This window comes from Bufo gargarizans, chromosome 2 (genome assembly GCF_014858855.1).
Source record: "Bufo gargarizans isolate SCDJY-AF-19 chromosome 2, ASM1485885v1, whole genome shotgun sequence".
NCBI classification, from domain to species: domain Eukaryota; kingdom Metazoa; phylum Chordata; class Amphibia; order Anura; family Bufonidae; genus Bufo; species Bufo gargarizans.
In genome coordinates, this window is record NC_058081.1 from 470,155,044 (window position 1) to 470,180,870 (window position 25,827).

Here is a 25,827-nt window from a genome sequence, read left to right on the forward strand (position 1 = left end):
GTTTAAAAATCAAATCCCGAAGTCCAGCGAGACATCGGTGATAACGAGTTTCCCTCGCAGAAGCGCAGACATTTGAATGCTGCATCCGAATCTATGATCCGAAGCTCGATTCTCTTAACGCTACTAGTCTCAGTAAAAACCCCATTTTCATTTTTTTACATTAGTCATGGGATAACCCCTTAGGGTACTTTCACACTAGGTCCCTCCCTGCCCACTTTCTGGAAAAGTAGTGAGAGTGTCAGAAAAAAAGGTTCAAGTCACAGCTGCAGCTTAGGGCTCATGCACATGAACGTATTTTCTTTCAGTGTCCGTTCCTTTTTTTGCCAACTATTTGGTTCAAAGGGTCCGTAAAAAACAAAACTGAAATTACTCCATGTGCATTTCGTTTCCGTATGTTCGTATTTCCGTTCTGCAAAAAAAAGAACATGTCCTATTATTGTCCGCATTACGACTGTTCTATTAGGGGCCAGCTGTTCCGTTCTGCAAAATACTGAATGCACACAAACGACCTCTGTATTTGTCGCAGAACCGTTTTTTGCAGACCGCAAAATACATACGGTCATGTGCATGAGTGCTTAGGCTGCAAAGGACTTGGCCACAAGTGTAGCACTGACGCTCCTTACAGTTGTGTACCCCAACCTTGCTCAGTAAGAGCGGCATAAAATGACGGTACAAAAAGTGCTACTTTTTTTCGGCCAGAATTCTAGGGCAAAGGGAATGCTAATGAGGGAGCCTGTTGGTATTTGCTGCCTGCATTTACGGCAGTATGAGTCTACTGACAGGTTCTCTTTTAAAAGAGAAGCCGCAGTGTGCCAGCATAATGCACCCTTCAGCTGCTGCAAAGGTTGATGCCCTTATATGAATCAATTAAGCTCACCGTTTCTCTTCCAGCAGCTGAAGTGTTGTCGTACATGAAATAATGTACCGCCCGCTATAAATTCTAATGACGTCATCATTACATATATGAAGGTATATGTAGTTATTGGTAGTTAAACAGAACCCGTCACATTGAACATGCAGGCGGCAGGTTATAGAGCAGGAGGAGCTGAGCAGATTAATATATAGTTTTATGGGAAAGTTTAGTAAAATTTACTCATTTATATCCCTGCTCATTCTGGACTTTGTAGACCAGGAGGCGGTCCTATCAGTGATTGACAGCTATCTCTGTATACAAGTCATAGAGGGAAGGCTGTCAGTCACTGATAGGACCTCCTCATTGACCTCAAAGTCCAGAATGAGCAGAGATTTAAGGAATAAAAGACAAGTTTTGCAGAATCTTTTCCCATAAAACTATATATGAGTCTGCTCAGCTCCTCCTGCTCTATAACTGCTGCCTGCAGATTGCACTGCATTTTTAAGGGGACCGGTTCCCTTTAAGCCATTGGCACTGGGTCCCAGGATGACAAACTCCCAAATGATGTCAAGAAATTCATGTCCAAAGATCAAAAGACCTGGACATTACTTCTGGGATGAGTTCCAGAACTGTTTGGCTGTTTTTGTGGAGTTATAGTTTGTCCTTATATATAAAGGCTCCTTTGAAACCTACAGACTGTTATGGACAGGTAGTACATTACATGGAGGTCACACGCCACAAGACACAAGACACAAGACACACCAGAACTATGGAGCCTGCGTGCGGTTCTTTCACAGACAAGCAACCTGTGCCAATTCCCCTAAGTGCATCATTACCGAGCAGGGAGTGCTGCGCATGCGCGTGTTAGCCTGCCTGAGCTGGCGCCTCGCGAGCACTAGAGGGAGCCGGCGGGAAGGTTTGCTGCATCTTCAGCATCGCATTACATCATCGCTCCTCAGAGCATCCTGCATCCCTTCTCCCACACTGGCCCCCCAGGCTTGCCGTCACCTGCTCGCCCCCCTGCACCTCTGAGTATGGCAGAGAGTGAGGCAGAGACCCCCAGCACTCCAGTGGAGTTTGAGAGCAAGTACTTTGAATACAATGGGATCAGGTTACCCCCATTCTGCAGAGGGAAGATGGAGGAGATTGCTGACTTCACTGTCAGAAAGAAAGACATCTGGATCGTTACATATCCCAAATCAGGTAAAGGCAGAACATGGGCTGTAAAGGGTTAATGAGCCTGGGCAGTGGGCATAGTCTGCATTGGGTGGGCGCAGGAGCCTGGCATGAGGGCGCAGCGGCTGGCCGGTGGGGAGGGCGTCTGTCTGCAGAATGATAAGTGAAAACTTTAATGGCATCAGGTCTAAGGCTGGAATAGAAGGAGATCTGGGGCTGGCATGTATGGCCAGGGAGTGGTGGCACTGCCCACCTAACAGCATCAGCAGGAATATGCCCCTAGACGCTGACAACTTGGTTAACCCGTGCACTGCTGGCAGGAATCCTGGGAGCTCTTTGTTTACTTCTTGGCCAGTATCTTAGGACCAGATGTGCCCGGGTATTAGAGCAACATCTACAACTTGCCTTCCGTAATTTTATCGACACTGGTTTTCCTCTCAGGTGATGATTGGTTATGACAGGTCACCTGGAAGAGTCGCCATCAGATATTGGCAGCAAGTCAGCAAAGATTGGTTGAGAAGCATTTTCCGTAGAATTATCCTCGTCTTTGCTGGCACGTATCAGCTCCATGAGAAAATGGTTAGCTTGGGGGTATATGATGCCATGTACGACTAGCTCGGTACCCATTTGGCATAAGTGGCAGGGTGCTACGTTTAGTGGTTCAGGGCTCCTAACTTTAAAGGGGCTTTTCAGGACACCCACGTTCTCTGTGCCCCATTAGGAATATGGATATTATAAAATTGGTTCCTGCTCATCTCTCTATTACGGATCATGCACACAAGTTTATTTTTTTTCCGTGACTGTTCCATTTTTTTGCGGCCCGTATGTGGAACCAGTCATTTCAATGGGCCTGCAAAAAAACCGGAAATGACTCTGTGTGCATTCCATATCTTTATGTCCGCAAGTCTGTTCCGCAAAAAAAAACTAACATGTCCTATTCTTGGCCGTTGTTACAATGTTTCTTCAAAAAATACGTATGTAACATGGACGTCACATGGAGGTCATCTGTTTTTTTTGTTTTTTTTACGGATCCACAAAATACATACAGTCATGTGCCCACCACCACATGAACTAACGTGAACATGTCCTATTCTTGTCTGTTTTGCGGACAAGGATAGGCATTGTTACAACGGATCCCCCCAAAAAACGGATGCACACGGATATTACCCGTGTTGTTTTGCGGACCGCAAAATACATACGGTTGTGTGCATGAGCGTATACGGAACGCAAAAAACGGCCCGTAAACCAAAAAAATAAAATGGTCGTGTAAAAGAGGCCTTAATCTGTGCCCACGACCCTCAATCAACTCTCCCTCTTAGACCCACCCCTCTATACCATGTATCCCCTTTGGGAGGAGAACTAGGACACATCGGGGAGGTATCTCTAGCACTATGGCTGGGCAGTGAGCATCAGAATATATTTAGTGCTTACCATCGCGGTTTGAACAATACCTAAAAAATATATATATATATTACTCAGTTTTTAAACCAGCACCTGGATCTGAATACTTTTGTAATTTCTGTAATTAAAAATGTATTATAGCTACTCAACTAACCCTATCTGTATAGCGCCACCTACTGTTTGCTCTTTTTCTAATTTCTCTGCCCTGCTCACTGAGATGGCCGCACATGCTCAGTTCCATCCTTCAACTGCCTCCAGCTGCAGCAGAAGGGACGCCCCTCTGAGAAAGGACACACCCCTGAGAAAGGACACACCCCTGAGAAAGGACACACCCCCTAAGATAGGACACACTCCCCCTGAGCTGTCAGCTTGATATAAATCTAGCAGAGCAATGAATGTGCAGATCTCATGTGAGGTACAGGGCTGGTTCTAGGTTTATTAGAAGGAGCTTGTCATGTCCTAGATTATATATTACTTTATTCAAGGAGTTGTACAGGATTAGAAAAAGATGGCTGATATTAAAATCTATAAAAAACAGCACTACACCTGTCCACATGTTGTGTGTGGTATTAATGGACCTGAGCCGCAATACCTGACACGTGATGGGCAAGCGTGGCGCTGTTTCTGGGAGATAGCAGCCATGATTTTCTTTCAAGTCCTTTCATAATTAGTTTGTACACTGGTGGCATCTGAAAAAATCCTGGATTATAGACTGTAAGTGGTCATGAATAAGTGATGAGACATCAAGCCTTGCTGAAAGGCACGAAGCATCCGCCATACTAATAATGTGTCTTACTTGGCATGGAATATCATAAGACAGAGGTATAAATTCTATAGAATTTCAGATTCTTTTAGCAAATGGCGCACAGCTCTTCTTCTAGTACTTGAATCTAAATTAGCAGAGCCACTGACACTCCATTAGAAAAAAAAAATCATATTAAACCCTTCAGGACCATGCGATTTTCCATTTTTGTGTTTTCATTTTTTACTCCTTATTCCAGAGCCATAATCTTTTTATTTTTCCGTTCACATAGCCATATGAGTTTTTTATTTTATTTTTATTTTTTTGTCTTGTGGGACAAGCTGAACTTACTAATGGCACAATTTGATATTGCATACAGTGGGTTGGAACTAGAAAAAACCCAGTAATTTTTAAAATTATTTTACGTTGCGGCATTCACCATATGGGATAAATACATTTATATTTTAATAATACAGGCATTTTGGGATGCATAGGTGCAAATGATCTTTCTTTTTTTTATTATGGGGAAAGAGGATGATTAGAATTTTTATATATATATTTTTTTAACTTTTTTTTTATTAAGCCCCCTTAGCGGCCTTTGAAAACCCCGACGATCAGCTGTTTAAAGAGGAGGCGGTGCTCCATGTGAGCACCACTTCCTCTTTATTAGGGCTCGTTCACACGAACGTATTTTGCGTTCCGTATAAGGGCCGTTTTCCGTGTTCCGCATACGGTCCATATACGGAACCATTCATTTCAACGGGTCCACAAAAGATGCGGATAGCACTCTGTGTGCTCTCTGCATCCGTTGCTCCATTCCGTGGCCCCGCAATTTTTGAGTCCTGTCATATTGTCCGTTTTGCCGACAAGAGTAGGCATTTCTATAATAAGCCTCCTGTTCCGTTCCGCAAATTGCGGAAGGCACACGGGCCATCCGTGTTTTGCGGATCCGCAATTTTCGAACCGCAAAAAAAGGCACAGTCGTGTGTATGAGCCCTTACACTGCATTTCGTCTCAGAAGTGCAGTCTAATACAAGTACCCACTCCATTCACTTGAATGGGACGAGTACTTGTAATTACACTATGCTCCTGCTGCAAGGGTGATGAAGTATAGTGTAAAGACCAGGAACCCCATCCCCCCCACCTCTACATCTACTGAATTAGGGCTCATGCACACAAACTTTTTTTTGCGTTCCATATACGGACTGTATTTTGATTCCGTATACGAAACCATTAATTTCAATGGGTCCGCAAAAGTTTCGTGACCCAGCAAAAATTATGAGGCATGTCCTATTCTTGTCCCTTTTGCGGACAAGAATAGGCATCTCTATAATGGGCCTCCTGTTCCGTTCCGCAAATTCCAGAAGGCACACAGGAGGCATCTGTTTTTTGCAGATCTGCGATTTGCGGGCCGCAAAAAACGGCACGGTCGAGTGCATGAGCTCTTATACTGACATCATTATGTCAGTATAATTCTGTAGAAATACAGAGCAGCTATGTAGGGTACTTTCACATTAGCGGCAGCCTTTTCCTGCAGGCTGTTCCAGTGGGTGAACAGCCTGCCGGATCTGTGCTGCCGCTAGTGCATGAGTGCCGGCGAAAGTCTGCTCCAGCCCCATTCACTATAATGGGGGCGGGCCGGAGGTCCAGTGGCAGCATGGCAAACATGTCGGGAGGCAGGTGGAATACAACTACGACATGTCGCAGAAGGCTGCTGCTCATGTGAAAGTAGTCTTAGAGCAGCGTGTTCTGTGGTGGACCTGCGTCATCCATCCATGCATTACTACATTCTCCCCGCAGTGGCCATTAATTGGGAAACATCTGTCCTAACAAGGCCACCCCTGGCAAAATCAGCTGTCTGCTGGGGGTGTTGCATTCTGAATATGGGTGCTGGCATGATACAGTTACTGCAGATGGCATGCATCTATGTCAGGAGAAAGTTGCATACACAGGAGCTGTGCCTGCTTCATCTGCTGTGGCGCAGGGCAGGGCAGTGACAGGGATGGGCACCCTTTCTTCCCTTGGGACCCCCTAATGTAGGGTGCCCTTGGTGTTGTGAGTTTGGTGCGGGGGCAAGGGAGAGCGTGTGGGTGCTGTGGCCGGCGAATGGTGATAGAGACAGTCAGTCTCTCTTAACTAAAGTGCAGAATGTGGGTTGTAGTACATCTTACAGTAACAACACACTGATCCAATCAATTCAATCAGTTGACAGCGCAAATCTTTCCAGATAGCAATGTATGGTTATAGCCCAGGATGGTGATTGTAGTACTCATTCACTCCATCTCCCCAAAGTCACTATCTGCAGAATCTAAGGCTGGCAATGTTACTTGTACAATAGTGGGAGTAATTCCCAGCTGAGGGGTACAGGATTAAGATACGGTGGGCCAACCATGTCCGCTTGTGAAGGGTGTCTCAGCAATGTCTCCCTCACTGCAGTAAAGTCTCCAACAGCCTTAAACTGCAAATGCAAATACCTTACTGACTGTCTCCAATGCTCGGCCATGCAGACTCTTCGCTTTCTCTGTCTCATTCTGGAGTAATTTTAGAATAGAAATGGCTTTACTGCTCAGAGATGACGATTCTCTGGAGATCAGGCTTGGTGTTCTGAGGAGTGACCACATCTAGCTCCTTCTCATTTCCTCAACTAATACACCACAAAGTGACTGACTGGGCTAGGTACAGACCTAACTGCTTCCTCTAACTTTGTGCAGGGCTAATTTAGAATCGTTAACCCCGACTGATCCATACAGAGATATGCTGGGACATTACATGGCATTTACATATCAAATAACATTACATAATGAAAACAGTTTACAAGTACCCAATTCTGGGGTACAGCACATGGTGCGGCAGTAGCCAAGATCGGAGATAACACGGGTCCTTGCTGTTTAAGCTCTCAAATGCTGCAACATTTAAGTGGTTAAATAGAGGAGGCTCCCTTTATCTCACCACTGGTACCCTGTGTTTCAGTTATAGGATGCCTATAGTTGCCACTGGACTAAAGAAGGCTCTTAGTCCTGCCAATTGTGTATGCCTGTCAGTTTTACAATGACAGGCATATAACTCTACCATACAAATCACATACTTGTTATTTGTTATAATGATCCAAACCAAAACGGTGGAATTGCTTTTACTGTCATTTGTTTATATTGAGAAAAGTAGTAAAAAACTATATAAATCGGGTATTGCTGTAATCATACCGAAGCACAGAATAAGGCCTGATGCACACGACCGTGGTGTGTTTTACGGTCCGCAAATCCAGGATCCGCAAAACACAGATGGCGTCCGTTCGCGTTCCTCAATTTGCGGAACGGCACGGACAGCCTTCAATATAAATGCCTATTCTTGTCCGCAAAGCGCGGACAAGAATAGGACATGTTATATTTTTTTAGCGGGACCACGGAACGGAGCAACTCCGTGTGCTGTCCGCATCTTTTGCGGCCCCATTGAAGTGAATGGGTCCGCATCCGAGCAGCCAAAACGCCGGCTCAGATACGGACCAAAACAACGACCGTGTGCATGAGGCGTAAAGAACAAGTAATTTATCATGGTGAATATCATAAAAAAAAAAAAAAAAAAAAACAATGGCAGAATATTCGTATTGATAAAAAAAAATAAAAAAGATAGGCCAGTGCTTAACCCAGACATATCCCAATCTTCACCCCTCTGACCCCTATGATATGAGCAACAGAGCATTTCATGCTGGATTGCACAGGGCAAGGGCTTGTTTATTTACTTCCGCACACTGCTAGGCGGAGGCCCGGCAGTGTATTTGGTGACATCACCGGCTCTGACGGACGGGCTTTACTGCTGCCCTAGCCACTTTACAGGCAAGGGCAGCACTAAAGCCTGAGTATCAGTGCCGGTGAAGTCACCAGGCTCACTTCTGGGCAGAAGCCTCCTCCTAGCTTACAATATGGAGAGCCCGGTACGTCACCGGAACTCCATAAAATTCCTTTGCCCTGCGCGATACAGCGCAGGGCAAAGGAGAGCATCGGAGCATGAAATGCTCCAGTGCTCATATCATAGGGGCCGGAGGGGTGAATATGGGGATATTTCTGGGTTCAGCTCTGATCCCGGACAACCCCTTTAAGGGGTTAAGAACACCTGTCATGAGACAAGTACATTTTAAAGTGCCATCTACAGGATGACCTTGAAGAGTTAAAGGAATATTCCTGTCATGATAACTCCCAACAATATAAGAGGGGGGTTTCCAACTGGGACCCCCATCCTTTGTGAGCCAGACCAAAGAACCACCAGCACTCATCTGAAAGGCCTCCATGTAACACTACATTACTCCTGCAGGGACAATTCCTGGCTGACCATGGCTTCCTACGGGGAAATCATCTATTTGCCGCTGGTCTCAGGAGTCATGGTGATTTAAAGAACTGGACATTTGATATGAACTGAACATGTGAATGCAAATGTGGTTGTAATTCATATACTTTCTCTGTTTGATCCATTCTCCTGTAGGAACCAGCTTGTTGCAGGAAATAGTGTATTTAGTAAGTCAAGGAGCTGACCCTGATGAGATAGGTCTGATGAACATTGATGAGCAGCTGCCTGTCCTTGAGTATCCACAGCCTGGATTAGATATAATCAAGGTATGTTCTTTTCAGGAGACTTGTCATTAAGTGTCACTTGACCCTTCTCATTATAATAGTACTTTATGCCTTCACAAGCTTTTTACATTTGACCAATGATCAAGAAGGAACATTACCCATTCCTGAATGTTGCCCGGTGTAAAAATGCCGCCAACCACTCTAATCTAGTTTTTTTTTGGATGATCTCATTTTGTTTGTGGTATAAAAAATAATATTTTTTTTTCGGCAGCACATTGCCCTATGTAAACTGGGGTTATGCCGTCAATAAATCAAAAACTGTATGGGGATGAACAATCACATTAGTGTTCATTCGTTTCGACACTTCTAAAAAAAGGCACTTAACTGGCACTAATCAACATGCTGTATCGTGGTCTAAGAAGTAGAAATCTGCCCATGTAAAAAGGACTATTAGTAAACTTGAGGACCCATAGTTATCTAAGATGCAGTATTGATTCCAAAGACCCCTTTACATTGGCAGATGTTTAGGGCAATTATAGGGAAGGAGTGTTCCTAGGATGCTCGTTCCCAATAACTGCCTTGAATAAAGGTGATTACCCAATGCAAAAGCTCGTTCATTGGGGGAAAGCATCGTTGAAAGCATAGTTCTAGGCAGCATATTGTACTGTGTGAACAGATGTGTGCTGCCTGGAAACAATGAATATGTAGGGGGAAGAGCGATTGCTGCAGCTTTCACATCCTCTAACACGCAGGCAATTATTGGAAATTAACTGTTCGTTTCTGATAATTTCCTGCTCAGTAGGCCCGTGTAAAAGGGTCTTAAAGGGGTTTTCTCATCATAGACAATGGGGGCATATGACTAGGATAATGCCCCCATTGTCTTATAGTTGCGGGTCCCACACATATAAGACAATGGGGGCATATCCTAGCGATATACCCCCATTGTCTATGATGAGACAACCCCTTCAAGCCATTAAAGAGGACCAGTCGGTGCCACTGACATCCCTGTTTTGGTAAGTACTTGCATTCCCCATGTAATAATTCTGGAAAATCTACTCTTATGACTCTATATTGTGTGATTCCTCTGTTCCTCCTACTAGACAATCATGCAATAATGGTTCAACTGGAAATGCAAGTAGTTACTAAAACAGACATGTTAGGAGAGATGACAGGTCCCCTTAAAGGTGTAGGCTATATGATACCGTTTTGGCTGATCTACAGTTAGGTCCATATATATTTGGACACAAATTTTGTTTTTTGTTTTACCTGTTTGCTAAAACATATTCAAGTTATAGTTATATAATGGACATGGACATAAAGTCTAGACTTTTAGCTTTCATTTGAGGGTATCCAGATTAAAACTGGATGAAGGGTTTAGGAGGTTCAGCTTCTTTACATGTGGCACCCTGTTTTTAAAGGAACCAAAAGTAATTGGACAATTGACTCAAATGCTGTTTGATGGGCAGGTGTGGGCAATTCCTTCATTATTTCATTCTCAATTAAGCACACAAAAGCCCTGGAGTTGATTTGAGGTGTGGTGCTTGCATTTTGAAGATTTTGCTGAGAAGTAAACATGCGGTCAAAGGAGCTCTCCATGCAGGTGAAACAAGCCATCCCTCATCTGCAAAAACAGGAAAAAACCATCTGAGAAATTGCTACACTATTAGGAGCGGCAAAATCTACAGTTTGGTACAACCTGAGAAAGAAAGAAAGCACTGGTGACCTCAGCAATGCAACAAGACCTGGACGCCCACGGAAGACAACAGTGGTGGATGATCGCAGAATAATTACCATGGTGAAGAGAAACCCCTTCACAACAGCCAACCAAGTGAACAACGCTCTCCAGGATATATAAGCGTATCAATATCTAAATCTACCATAAAGAGAAGACTTCATGAAAGGAAATACAGAGGGTTCACTGCACGGTGCGAGACACTCATGAGCCTCAAGAATAAGAAGGCTAGATTGGACTTTGCTAAAAAAAACATCTTAAAAAACCAGCACACTTCTGGAAGACCATTCTTTGGACAGATGAAACCAAGATCACCCTCTACCAGAATGATGGAAAGAAAAAAGTAGGGCGAAGGCATGGCACAGCTCATGATCCAAAACATACCACGTCATCTTTAAAACATGGCGGAGGCAGCGTGATGGCTTGGGCATGCATTGCTGCCAGTGGCACTAAGTCCCTAGTGTTTATTGATGATGTGACACAGGACAGAAGCAGCCGGATGAATTCTGGGATTTTCAGAGACATACTGTGTGCTCAAATCCAGCCAAATGCAGCCAAACTGATTGGTCGGCGTTTCATAATTTCAGATGGACAATGACCCAAAACATAAAGCCAAAGCAACCCAGGAGTTTATTACAGCAAAGAAGTGGAATTTACTTCACCTGATCTGAACCCAATAGAGCATTTCACTTGTTACAGACCAAACTGCAGACAGAAAGGCCCACAAACAAGCAGCAACTGAAAACCGCAGCAGTAAAGGCCTAGCAGAGCATGAAGAAGGAGGAAACAGCGCCTGGTGATGTCCATGAGTTCAAGACTTCAGGCAGTCATTGCCAACAAAGGGTTTTCAACCAAGTATTAGAGATTAACATTTTATTTACAATTATTTAATTTGCCAAATTACTTTTGAGCCCCTGAAATGAAGAGATTGAGTTTTAAAAATGCTTTTGTTCCTTACATTTTTATGCAATCATTTTGTTCAACCCACTGAATTAAAGCTGAAAGTCTGAACTTCAACTGCATCTGAATTGTTTTGTTCAAAATCCATTGTGGTAATGTACAGAACAAAAATTAGAAAATTGTGTGTATGTCCAAATATATATGGACCTAACTGTATCCATCTATCTATCTAATATCGAATCTATCCTAAAGGCGGATGTCCAGAACTATGCCAATTATGTCCATGGGCTTTGTCAGATATTGCAGCTCAACCCCAATCACTTAAATGTTGCAATACCAGAAACAGTCATGTACATCAATGGTGCCCTTCCTGGAAGGAAGCAGCTTGTTCTTCTAATCTCAACCTTTCTCTTTAAATCTCTGTTATGTTGTTGTAGATATATTGATAATGTTCCATGTATGTTTGCTTTGTTTCAGGAATTGACATCTCCTAGACTTATAAAAAGTCACCTCCCATATCAATTCCTGCCTACAGACCTGCACAATGGAGAGTCCAAGGTGAGGAACTCTGACTGATGATGATGGGGAAAATGTTTGGTTTGGTCATTTTTGTCTTTAAAACATAATTGGGCAATGCTGAATGAATAGAAGAATGCATCTTGCTCTAGAGAACCTGTCCTGCATTCCATGCCTAACCTTGCTTGAAAGTGGTTCAGTGTATGCAGATTAATGTGATAATGTTGGTTCCTGTTACTAGATGTCACTGTCATATATACAGGGAGTGCAGAATTATTAGGCAAGTTATATTTTTGAGGATTAAAGGGGTTGTCCGGGTTCAGAGCTGAACCCGGACATACCCTTATTTTCACCCCGGCAGCCCTCCTGAGCCTGGCATCGGAGCATCTCATGCTCCGATGCGCTCCCGTGCCCTGCGCTACATCGCGCAGGGCACAGGCTCTTGTGTTTACAATAACACACTGCCGGGCGGTAACTTCCGCCCAGCAGTGTGTTCGGTGACGTCACCGGCTCTGAGGGGCGGGCTTTAGCTCTGCCCTAGCCGTTTTACTGGCTAGGGCAGAGCCAAATCCCGCCCATCAGTGCCGGTGACGTCACCGGGGTTCCTGTCAGCCCCATAGAGAGCCCCGGTACGTCACCGGAACTCAGAAAAATGCCTTTGCCCTGCGCGATTTAGCGCAGGGCAAAGGAGAGCATCGGAGCATGAACTGCTCCGATGCTCATGTCAGGGGGGCTGCCGGGGTGGAAATGGAGGGATGTCCAGGTTCAGCTCTGAACCTGGACAACCCCTTTAATTTTATTATTGAACAACAACCATGTTCTCAATGAACCCAAAAAACTCATTAATATCAAAGCTGAATATTTTTGGAAGTAGTTTTTAGTTTGTTTTTAGTTTTAGCTATTTTAGGGGGATATCTGTGTGTGCAGGTGACTATTACTGTGCATAATTATTAGGCAACTTAACAAAAAACAAATATATACCCATTTCAATTATTTATTTTTACCAGTGAAACCTATATAACATCTCAACATTCACAAATATACATTTCTGACATTCAAAAATAAAACAAAAACAAATCAGTGACCAATATAGCCACCTTTCTTTGCAAGGACACTCAAAAGCCTGCCATCCATGGATTCTGTCAGTGTTTTCATCTGTTCACCATCAACATTGCGTGCAGCAGCAACCACAGCCTCCCAGACACTGTTCAGAGAGGTGTCCTGTTTTCCCTCCTTGTAAATCTCACATTTGATGATGGACCACAGGTTCTCAATGGGGTTCAGATCAGGTGAACAAGGAGGCCATGTCATTAGATTTTCTCCTTTTATACCCTTTCTTGCCAGCCACGTTGTGGAGTACTTGGACGCGTGTGATGGAGCATTGTCCTGCATGAAAATCATGTTTTTCTTACCTTTCAGACTTCTTCCTGTACCACTGCTTGAAGAAGGTGTCTTCCAGAAACTGGCAGTAGGACTGGGAGTTGAGCTTGACTCCATCCTCAACCCAAAAAGGCCCCACAAGCTCATCTTTGATGATACCAGCCCAAACCAGTACTCCACCTCCACCTTGCTGGCGTCTGAGTCGGACTGGAGCTCTCTGCCCTTTACCAATCCAGCCATGGGCCCATCCATCTGGCCCATCAAGACTCACTCTCATTTCATCAGTCCATAAAACCTTAGAAAAATCAGTCTTGAGATATTTCTTGGCCCAGTCTTGACGTTTCAGCTTGTGTGGCTTGTTCAGTGGTGGTCGTCTTTCAGCCTTTCTTACCTTGGCCATGTCTCTGAGTATTGCACACCTTGTGCTTTTGGGCACTCCAGTGATGTTGCAGCTCTGAAATATGGCCAAACTGGTGGCAAGTGGCATCTTGGCAGCTGCACGCTTGACTTTTCTCAGTTCATGGGCAGTTATTTTGCGCCTTGGTTTTTCCACACGCTTCTTGCGACCCTGTTGACTATTTTTAATGAAACGCTTGATTGTTCGATGATCACGCTTCAGAAGCTTTGCAATTTTAAGAGTGCTGCATCACTCTGCAAGATATCTCACTATTTTTGGCTTTTCTGAGCCTGTCAAGTCCTTCTTTTGACCCATTTTGCCAAAGGAAAGGAAGTTGCCTAATAATTATGCACACCTGATATAGGGTGTTGATGTAATTAGACCACACCCCTTCTCATTACAGAGATGCACATCACCTAATATGCTTAATTGGTAGTAGGCTTTCGAGCCTATACAGCTTGGAGTAAGACAACATGCATAAAGAGGATGATGTGGTCAAAATACTCATTTGCCTAATAATTCTGCACTCCCTGTAGAGCTGATGCTTCGTGACTAGGGTTGAGTGAACCCGAACTGTAAAGTTCGAGTTCGTACCGAACTTTAGGAATTTTGGACCCCGGACCGAACCCAAACTTTTCAGTAAAAGTTTAGGTTCGAGTTCGGTGTTCGGCGATTTAATGGCGCGTGTTGAAAAGCTGCAGAGCAGCCAATCAACAAGCATTTAACTCTTGTGCCCTTAGATGCCATCACAGCCATGCCTACTAATGGCATGTCTGTGATTGGCCAGTGCAGCATGTGACCCAGCCTCTATATAATCTGGAGTCACGTAGCGCTGCACGTCACTCTGCCCTTACTAGTGTAGGGAGAGGATGCTGCTGCTGTGAGGGAGAGAATAGGAAAGAAATAATCTATCTGATATCACATCACAACTTGTTATTAACTCTGCGATCTACTGCGATTTTGTTTTGTGGGTGCAGTGCAACATTTTTGTACCCTGCCATGAGCCTAGTGACACAGAAAAATAAGTTTTATCCATCTGTTAGTTAGGTGAGCGTCGTCGGCCATTTTGTGCAAGTTCAGTGCTCCAGCACTGTATATGTGCCAGGGACAATAATTTAACCCTGTTCTTTTAGTTCAGTGGGCAACATATACCCATTTTTTTAAGTGCTCCAGCACTGCATATGTGCCAGGGACAATAAGTTAACCTTGTTCTTTTAGTTCAGTAGGCAACATATACCCATTTTTTAAGTGCACCTGCACTGCATATGTGCCAGGGGAAGGGAAAATAAAAGGGATCCGTCTGTGAGTTCAGGGACCCAGGGGGTGACATATTCCCTTTGTATTCTGTAAAATACAATCCAAGTAAATCCATCTGTTAGATTCTGTGGGGACAAGTTTTTTTTTTTTGCTAAAAAGTACATTTTCGCCCTGCACTGCATTTGTGATAGTGAAAGAAAATCAGTTAAATCCATCTGTTTAATTGTGGTTGAAAAAATTATATATTTTTTCCCATAAAGTACCTTTGTGGCCTTTGCTGCATTTGTGACAGTCCAGTACAAACTTTAAATACTGCAGTTATATTCTGGTTTAAAAAAAACACCCATTTTGTGCAAGATTCTACATTTGGGGCTTTTGCTGCATTTGTCACAGTCCAATGCAAGCGTTAAATACAGCTGTTATATTCAGGTTTTAAAAAAACACCCATTTTGTGCAAGATTCTACATTTGGGGCTTTTGCTGCATTTGTCACAGTCCAATGCAAGCGTTAAATACAGCTGTTATATTCTGGTTTAAAAAAACACCCATTTTGTGCAAGACACTACATTTGGGGCCTTTGCTGCAATTTGTGACAGTCCAATGCAAGCATTAAATACTGCAGTTATATTCTGGTTTTAAAAAAAGCACCCATTTTATGCAAGATACTACATTTGGTGCTTTTGCTGCATTTGTCACAGTCCAATACAAGCTTTAAATACTGCTGTTATATTCTGGTATTAAAAAACACCCATTTTGTGCAAGATACTAAATTTGCGACCTTTGCTTCATTTGTGATAGTCCAATACAAGCGTTAGATACTGCAGTTATATTCATGTATTAAAAAACACCCATTTTGTTCAAGACCCTACATTTGCGGCCTTTGCTGCATTTCTGACAGTCCAACACAACCAGTCAATACTGCTGTTAAATTGTTGGTTAACAAATTAACATTTTTTGTGACCGTGAAGTAATTGCATAAAATTCGCCTGTCACACTGTTGTGTGACCTCAAGAAATGTTTCCTCTTTATGACACCGGCACTGCCTTACTGTCAGTTAACTTAATTGTTGACTATTGGCGGTTACATTGTCGTCTGACATAAACCATCTGTTAGTTTGGGTGGTGAACGCAAAGAATGAGGAGAGCGTCAAATAGGCGAGTAGGCGACAGAACCTTCAGCGTTATTTGGTAGGGCCGAATGCCTCTCTACATATGGTGAGGCCAGAACAAGTACAGGCGAAAATAGATTGGGTGGCTGACAGTGCCTCCAGTTCCTTCACATTGTCTCCCACCCAGTCTCCTGCTGAAAGATCAGAGTTGGCACCTTCAGCCCATGTCCATCAGTCTTTCACCTCACCCCTTTGCAAATTAGCCAAGCAGTCTGAGCTCCAAGTCATGCAGCAGTCTCTTCTGCTTTTTGATGACTCTGTTAGCAGGGTTTCCCAGGGCCATCCACATAGCCCTACCCCAGAAGTGGAAGAGATTGAGTGCACCGATGCCCAACCACTTATGTTTCAGGATGAATACATGGGAAGACCACCGCAACAAGTCTCGGATGATGACGGAACACAGGTGCCAACTGCTGTGGCTTTCTGTAGTGTGCAGACCGACAAGGAGGGCAGGGGTGAAGACTGGGTGGAAGATGATGTGGAGGACGATGAGGTCCTTGATCCCACATGGACCTGTCTAGTTCGGAGGAAGAGGCGGTGGTCGCACAGAGCCACCAGCACAGCAGAAGAGGGAGCAGGGTGCAAAAGTGGAGCACCCTCCATTCGTCTTCTCAGCGCAAATTGAATGATGATTAGGAGGAAGAGCAGGAGACGGTTGCCTCTGCTACAGAGGGTAGTACCCATAGCAGGTTTATTCCATCTGTTCAGTGTGGATGGGCCGAAGAGGAGGAAAAGGATGAGGAGATTGAGAGTCATCCTCCTGATGAGGACAGCAAAGTCTTGTCTGTTGGGACTTTGGCACACATGGCTGACTTTATGTTATGCTGCCTTTCCCGTGACCCTCGCGTTATACGCATTTTGGCCAACATGGATTACTGGTTGTTCACCCTTCTCAACCCCCTTTACAAAGAAAACTTCTCATTTCTCATTCCTGTGGTGGAGAGGACTAGCAAAATGGTGCAATACCAGAAGGTCTTTGCGGATAAATTGCTTCAAAAATTTAAGCTGACAACACTGGTGGCAGAGTACGTAGTTCCTTGGGCAACCGAGGAGGTGAGACGAGGGAAACACACAGCAGTTCCAACTGAGGCAGGGCAATACTCTCCAAAGCTTGGAACAGTTTAATGACACCGGCCAGCACCCTCACCCTGATGCGCGGCCTAGTGTCACAAGGAGGGAAAAGTTTTGGAAGATGGTGAAGGAGTACATAGCAGAACGTATCAGCGTCTTCAGTGATCCCTCTGTGCCTTACACCTATTGGGTGTCCAAACTGGACACATGGCACGAACTGCCGCTCTACGCCTTGGAGGTGCTGGCCTGCCCTGCCACCAGCGTTTTCTCTAAGCGGGTATTTAGTGCTGCTGGGGGCATAAAAACTGATAAGCGAATCCGCCTGTCAACTGAAAATTCTGACAGGTTGACTCTTATCAAAATGAAAAAGGCCTGGATTGCCCCTGACTTCTCTACTCCACCAGAGGAAATCGGCTGACCATAAAGGCACTTTAAAGGGAACCTGTCACCAGTTTTATGGTGTCCTAACTAAGGGCAACATAAATAAGTGACTGATTCTCTTAGCAAAATGCTGGGTCACTTTCTTTAATTGACCCAGTCAATCTGCTAACATCTTGTATTGAAAAGCTCCAGCTGATAATGATGGGTCATGAATATTCATGAGCTTCTGACTCTCCCCGCCCACCTGCTGCTGAATGACAGTTTTTTTCCATATGAATCAGCAGCAGGTGGGCAGGGGAGTGGCTATATCTCTGAATTAAATATACGCTGGACTCAATGACATCACGCTGGACTCAAATCAGCATGCATGCGGCATCTTTGTGTGTATATTATTAGGTAACCATCTGTCACACCAGTAAGTGAATACATCTAAGGCTACTTTCACACTTGCGTTCGGAGCGGATCCGTCTGGTATCTGTACAGACGGATCCGCTCCTATAATGCAAACAATGGTATCCGTTCAGAACGGAACCGTTTGCATTATATTTCAGAAAAAAGTCTAAGTGTAATTTGTATTCAGACGGATCCGTTCAGACTTTACATTGAAAGTCAATGGGGGACGGATCCGTTTGAAAATTGCACCATATTGCGTCACCTTCAAACGGATCCGCCCCCATTGACTTCCATTGTAACTCTGGACGGATCAGTTTGCCTCCGCACGGCCAGGCGGACACCCGAACGCTGCAAGCAGCGTTCAGGTGTCCATCTGCTGAGCGGAGTGGAGGCCTAGCGGAGCCATACTGATGCATTCTGAGCGGATCTGCAGTCACTCAGAATGCATTAGGGCTGGACGGATCCGTTCGGGGCCGCTTGTGAGAGCCTTCAAATGGAACTCACAAGCGGAGCCCCGAACGCTAGTGTGAAAGTAGCCTAAGGCACTTTTTAGTAGTTAATGATTGTATATAATTAGTTAGATTATAATCAAATATCCACATGACAGGTTCCCTTTAAATGTGTTTTTGTGGTGTATTAAATACACTGTATTCCCATGCACCCCTTCCACCACAAACAAGGGTATATGGTTGAATCTTCTTTTTCTCGTCCTCCTCCATCATATCAACCTGCTTATTAGGCTGCCCTCGCTCCTAATGTTTTGGAGGGTCAGCTCAGCAGCAGACCCTCGCCCCTAATGTTTTAGAGGGTCAGATCAGCAGCAGATCCTCACCCCTAATGTTTTAGATGATCAGCTCAGCAGCAGACCCTCGCCCCTAATGTTTTAGATGGTCAGCTCAGCAGCAGACCCTCGCCCCTAATGTTTTAGAGGGTCACCAGCAAGCCCTTGCTCCTAATGTTTTTGATGGTCACCAGCAGGCCACATAATTTTTTAAGGGTGTGTATGATGCCCTCCTTTATGTGATATACAGGTTGTATCGGAGTGCCTCTTCCTTGTAATTTTTGGCAGCACTTGCACTTTATATACAAGTAAATATATAGTAAAGAATGTTTCCTAACAATTTTTCCTCCAAAATCTATTTTTTTATTTGGTTTTGTGTGTATTATTGTCAGTCTGTAAAAGTGGTGCACTACTCAGACATCGTTCCTAGCAGCGACCTGGGAGTCCAAGATGCATCCAGACATTCTCCCCATGCTGTTCCTGAACCATTTCAATGGTGTTTCCATCAATTTCTTACCTGTGAACCAGACACCCTCCCCTCTTCAGGGCAGGGGGTGCCTGGTTTAATGCTCAGGTTCTTCCATTGACTTCCATTGTGCTCGGGTTTTCTGTAGAGCACCCGAACATCCTGAGGTGCTTTACTCAAGCACATGAGCACTTTTGTGCTTGATCCACACTAGTATACACTCATGACATAAGTGTTTGCACTGCTATCAAAAGCTTTCACCTGGAGCTTCTCCAGCTCTGATAGGAAGAGTAGTACAACATGAAGCACAATTCTATACGTCAGAGCGACAGACATCCCAGTGGAATCCTGACGGACCCAATTATAAGTCATCGGGATCTGCCAGGGGGGTGGTTTGGTGTTTACGATGTGTCTTTCACGGTGTCATGGCTTCCAATCTTAAGCGAGGAACAAAAAATGGCACACTCCGAGCAAAATCCTTCCTGTTTGCCCCCAAATAATGGCACTGATTCATAAATAGTATAGGACCTGGCTGGGTTTGGTTGAGAAAGTGAGAAACTATGAGAGGATTCTGTACAAACAAAGAGGATCCTGCGCAAAGTGGAGTCAGCTGTGGGAAGATTGGGACACGGATAATTAATTAGGAATTATTATTTTTTTCCCCTTTTTTTTTTTTTTTTTTTTTTTTTCCTGCAAGGTGGGGGGTTTGGGGGGTGGGATGGGGAAGATCTCATTAGTCCGGTCTTTTCTACTTGTCTGTATCGGCAAAGAATGTGCAGTTGTTCTGGAGTATTGTAGAATCTGCAGAGATGCTGGGGGATGGCAGGTCCCTCAGGCATTAAATGACGGATGCTGGGGGATTCTGACCTTCTCCCCCCAGAGGGCGGGATCTCCATTCGATTTTCAATACTCATATGGTTATGGGCATTTGTGTTTATGTAATTATTGCCGAGTATGCTCAGGGTTGGAATCGACGGACTTGTGGATTTTATAGTATTATAAATGTTGTATTGACCTGTATTTTTTGTATTATAATTAATAAAATATTTAAATATAAATAGTATAGGACCCCCTTCAGCAGATCCTAAAATTTCTGGTCTCAAAATTGACTTCCTTTCAGTGTGACCCATGCCCATGCTGCGGACTGCAAATAGTGGTCTGCAATGCACGGGTACCGACCGAGTGCACCTTATTTGCGGACCTATTCCCTTGTAATGGGTCAACGATCCGCAAGATACGTTCCGCACTGCAAAAAATAGAACATGTTCTATTTTTCTGCGGTGCATAGGCACAGGCCGAAAACACACGGAAGCGATTTGTATTGCTACCGAGGGCTTCTGATCCGTGCCTCCACTCCACTGCATATCTTGTGGATTGCGGACCCATTCAAGTCATCCGCAGTATGGCCTGCACATAGCCTGTGCCGGTGCCCGTATATTGCAGACCTGCTGTGTACAGGCTGTAATACGGGCATGGGGCACGTGTGAATGAGCCCTAATTTGCTTCTGTTTTCAGGTGAAAACCTAGACAAATCTACAGCAGCTCTGAGCTGGCGGTGAATGCACCTAACATACGACGAGGCCTGCAACTCACCATATACTAGTCACATCCACCGGCTGTGCTGGAGATTTCAGAGACCGGCATAAAACGTCAATCTGTGATAAATCTCCCACAATGCTTTTCTATCACTCGCCATATAGACCTGTCTGACCTCCACCCCTGGGTGCAACCTCAGCATCCACACTACACCGGATGCTGCTGCCGCACGCAGGCTGCCGCCACCACCGGGGGAACCGTGACAGCAGTTGCCGCCACGTGTTTAGGAGCCTATTAACTTTATTATAATGGAGCCCCCTATAGTCCCCGGTCCTGCAGTATCTGCCGCCATGTGTTTAGGAGATTATACTTTATAGTAATGAGCCCCCTATACTTCCTGGTCCTGCAGCATCTGCCGCCATCTGTTTAGGAGATTATATACTTTATTATAATAGATTCCTCTATACTTCCTGTTCCAGCAGTATCTGTCGCCATGTGTTTAGGAGATCATATACTTTATTATAATATAGTCCTCTACAGGGAGTGCAGAATTATTAGGCAAATGAGTATTTTGACCACATCATCCTCTTTATGCACGTTGTCTTACTCCAAGCTGTATAGGCTCGAAAGCCTACTACCAATTAAGCATATTAGGTGATGTGCATCTCTGTAATGAGAAGGGGTGTGGTCTAATGACATCAACACCCTATATCAGGTGTGCATAATTATTAGGCAACTTCCTTTCCTTTGGCAAAATGGGTCAAAAGAAGGACTTGACAGGCTCAGAAAAGTCAAAAATAGTGAGATATCTTGCAGAGGGATGCAGCACTCTTAAAATTGCAAAGCTTCTGAAGCGTGATCATCGAACAATCAAGCGTTTCATTCAAAATAGTCAACAGGGTTGCAAGAAGCGTGTGGAAAAACCAAGACGCAAAATAACTGCCCATGAACTGAGAAAAGTCAAGCGTGCAGCTGCCAAGATGCCACTTGCCACCAGTTTGGCCATATTTCAGAGCTGCAACATCACTGGAGTGCCCAAAAGCACAAGGTGTGCAATACTCAGAGACATGGCCAAGGTAAGAAAGGCTGAAAGACGACCACCACTGAACAAGCCACACAAGCTGAAACGTCAAGACTGGGCCAAGAAATATCTCAAGACTGATTTTTCTAAGGTTTTATGGACTGATGAAATGAGAGTGAGTCTTGATGGGCCAGATGGATGGGGCCGTGGCTGGATTGGTAAAGGGCAGAGAGCTCCAGTCCGACTCAGACGCCAGCAAGGTGGAGGTGGAGTACTGGTTTGGGCTGGTATCATCAAAGATGAGCTTGTGGGGCCTTTTTGGGTTGAGGATGGAGTCAAGCTCAACTCCCAGTCCTACTGCCAGTTTCTGGAAGACACCTTCTTCAAGCAGTGGTACAGGAAGAAGTCTGCATCCTTCAAGAAAAACATGATTTTCATGCAGGACAATGCTCCATCACACGAGTCCAAGTACTCCACAGCGTGGCTGGCAAAAAAGGGTATAAAAGAAGAAAATCTAATGACATGGCCTCCTTGTTCACCTGATCTGAACCCCATTGAGAACCTGTGGTCCATCATCAAATGTGAGATTTACAAGGAGGGAAAACAGTACACCTCTCTGAACAGTGTCTGGGAGGCTGTGGTTGCTGCTGCACGCAATGTTGATGGTGAACAGATCAAAACACTGACAGAATCCATGGATGGCAGGCTTTTGAGTGTCCTTGCAAAGAAAGGTGTCTATATTGGTCACTGATTTGTTTTTGTTTTGTTTTTGAATGTCAGAAATGTATATTTGTGAATGTTGAGATGTTATATAGGTTTCACTGGTAAAAATAAATTATTGAAATGGGTATATATTTGTTGCCTAATAATTATGCACAGTAATAGTCACCTGCACACACAGATATCCCCCTAAAATAGCTAAAACTAAAAACAAACTAAAAACTACTTCCAAAAATATTCAGCTTTGATATTAATGAGTTTTTTTGGGTTCATTGAGAACATGGTTGTTGTTCAATAATAAAATTAATCCTCAAAAATACAACTTGCCTAATAATTCTGCACTCCCTGTATACTTCCTGATCCAGCAGTATCTGTCGCCATGTGTTTAGAAGATCATATACTTTATTATAATGTAGCCCCCTATAGTTCCTGGTCCTGCAGCAGCTGCTCCCATGTGTTTAGGAGATTATATACTTTATTATAATAAAGCCCCCTATAGTTTCTGGTCCTGCAGCAGCTGCCCCCGTGTGTTTAGGGGATGATACACATTATTATATACTTGATCAGAAGCTAAGTCTAGTTCTATAGTTCTAGAATATTAAGCAGCAACAATCACTCTCATTATAGTCACTGTTTGAGGACAAAATCCAGACAAAAAACAAACACCACAAAATATAGTTTTTCCAATTTTATTTTATTGAAATAGCAATAAGCAACATTGTAATAAAATATTACTGGCCCTTTAATTAAACAGGGATCACAGTGACTCTCAGGTCAGGTCTGGGGGAGACCACAGGACTTGCTGCGGTCATTCAGACCAGTCCACCACTGTCCTGAGATGAGAGCCACCAGATCCAAAGATCCAGAGGAAGGCGAACAAACCCCCCGGAGATTTCTACCTCAGGGGGGAAAAAAATTCCTTCCTGACCCCAGATGTGGCGATCGGATTTCTCCCTGGATTAGATCTGTCCTGCTGCATATTGCTGTATATATGTATGTAATATAAAGCTCCGGAGAGCTGACCCTGGAAGGAAAGAGACAACTTGCTCCTAAGAGCTTACAATCTAAGATACAATACATGCCCTGATCTTTAGAGCTTACAATCTAATATACAGTAAAAACTCTGCTCCGAAGAGCTTACAATCTAATATACAATGCATGTCCTGCTCCTCAGATCTTACAGTCTAACAATCTCTTACAATCTATAGCACTAAGTGAAGTGTCCTCTTCTAAAGCGTGGACTTGTCCTCTTCTAGCTTTAAAGCTGAAATGACCCAAGATGATTCTGATTTAGAATTTTGTACATTCTGCAGCAGGTGTGATGTCATGAGGTGTTATGCTGTCATGTGCCCTGTGATGTCATGTGGGGTCTATATGATGTCATCAGCCTTGTGATCTCATCATAGCTGCCAGCCAAACAATCAAGTGCATGATCACCGTCACAGATTTGTAAAAGTAGCAGTGTCAGGAAAATCTTTCTAGTACTGCACCTGTATAACACTACATCACAGCACGGCGTGTAAGAGCCACAATATATATCATATAATTATTACCTCATAATATACACACAAAGATGCCGCATGCTAATGAGCTGATTTGAGTCCGGCGTGATGTAATTGAGTCCAGCGTATATTTAATTAACAGCTATAGCCACTCCCCTGCCCACCTGCTGCTGATTCCTATGGAAACAAACTGTCATTCAGCAGCAGGTGGGCGGGGAGAGTCAGGAGCTCATGAATATTCATGACTCATCATTATCAGCTGGAGCTTTTCAATACGATTTTCAATAAGATGTTGGCAGATTGACTGGGTCAATTAAAGAAAGTGACCCAGCATTTTGCTAAGCAAATCAGTCACTTATTTATGTTGCCCTTAGTTAGGACACCATAAAACTGGTGACAGGTTCCCTTTAAAGGGATCATTTACCTTCAATACATATCAGCTACTGCTCCATGTGCTAAAGGCCTACACAGGATTCCACACTGGGCTTCCTGGCAGCAATAACCTACTAGTCCCTAGTCATCCCCTTATCCAACAGGACCCAAAGCAGCTGACAGCAGAGAGTTAGAGAAGTGATGAAACACACCAAACCCGCCCAGGACCACCCACTTATGGTCAAGGCTTACATTAGCCCTGCCCATTGTGGGCTCAGGAAGGACCAAATTTGCAGGGACTTTCTCTGAAACAGGCCCCTCACATTGGAGACAGTTGGCAGCCATTCATGTATAGTATTACATAGTTTGTAGGGGGCCATGAAATAAAATCTGTGTCCTGGAGAGGCTGTAACATCCCCCATTGATAACAGCTGATTGCTAAGAAGTTCTCATGTAGAGAAGCGGTTGTCCAGATGGGACAATCTCCGTAAGGCCAGGATCATACATGCCATATTCTGCACTTTTTGAAGGAACAAAACTCAGGGGGAGATTTATCAAACTGATGTAAAGTAGAACTGGCTTAGTGCCCCATAGCAACCAATCAGATCCCACCTTTCAGTTTTCACAGCTCCTTTGGAAAATGAAAGGTGGAATCTGATTGGTTTCTGGTCAAATATACTAGTTCTACTTTACACCAGTTTGATAAATCTCCCTCTAAGTGTCCAGATGCTCACATTTTCCAAAAAGTAAGAACAAGCAACATTTCTTATATATTTTTTCGGGGGTTAATGGCAGAGATATATCTGTGCTTACTTTCATCCAAGTGTTGAATTTGGCTACCCTAGTCCCATTTCTGAATTGCCTGGCCATGGACAATTGGTTTGTTTGCACCCCACCTAGGGTTGGGCGATATACCGGTATCACGATATACCGCGGTATTAAAAAAACGGCAATATGGCGATATCGCCGTTTCCTAAATACCGCGGTATTTCGTGACGTCATAGAAGCGGTCATGTGCGCTGACCGCTTCTAAATCTGCATCCGCGGCCGCCCGCCCCAGCATGAACTGTACAGCACATTTACAATTCAGCTAGCGTGAGGGAGGGAAGGAATTCTGTGACTCACATTCCCGGCACCCGACCTCTGAGAGGACGCTGTGATCTGCGCAATTAACCCCTCAGGTGATCACAGCGTCCTCTCAGAGGTCGGGTGCCGGGAATGTTCTTAAGTCCCTGCATTGGTGGCAGTGGGCAGTTCTGATCGGAGTCCCAGCAGTGTAATGCTGGGGCTCCGATCGGTTACCATGGCAGCCAGGAAGCTACTGAAGCCCTGGCTGCCATGGTATGTTAGTGAGCAGCATTATACTCACGTGCGCCGTGGCCGCCGGACGCTCCTTCTTCTCATAGGTCTGTGCGGTGCATTGCTAATGGTATAAGCATTAGCAATGCGTCGCACAGACAGAAGAAGGAGCGCCCAGCGGCCACGGCGCACGTGAGTATAA

At 44.4% G+C, this 25,827-nt stretch overlaps 1 protein-coding gene across 1 annotated transcript in view; it reads left to right on the forward strand.

The window, feature by feature from the left end:
- Window positions 1-1,887: 1,887 nt before the first annotated feature.
- Window positions 1,888-25,827, forward strand: part of SULT4A1 (sulfotransferase family 4A member 1) — an 82,173-nt gene continuing 58,233 nt past the window's right edge. Inside the window, exons 1-3 of the mRNA XM_044277439.1 lie at window positions 1,888-2,056; window positions 8,646-8,776; window positions 11,844-11,924. Coding sequence (XP_044133374.1) covers window positions 1,888-2,056; window positions 8,646-8,776; window positions 11,844-11,924 — 381 coding nt within the window. The remainder of the gene's footprint in view (window positions 2,057-8,645; window positions 8,777-11,843; window positions 11,925-25,827) is intronic.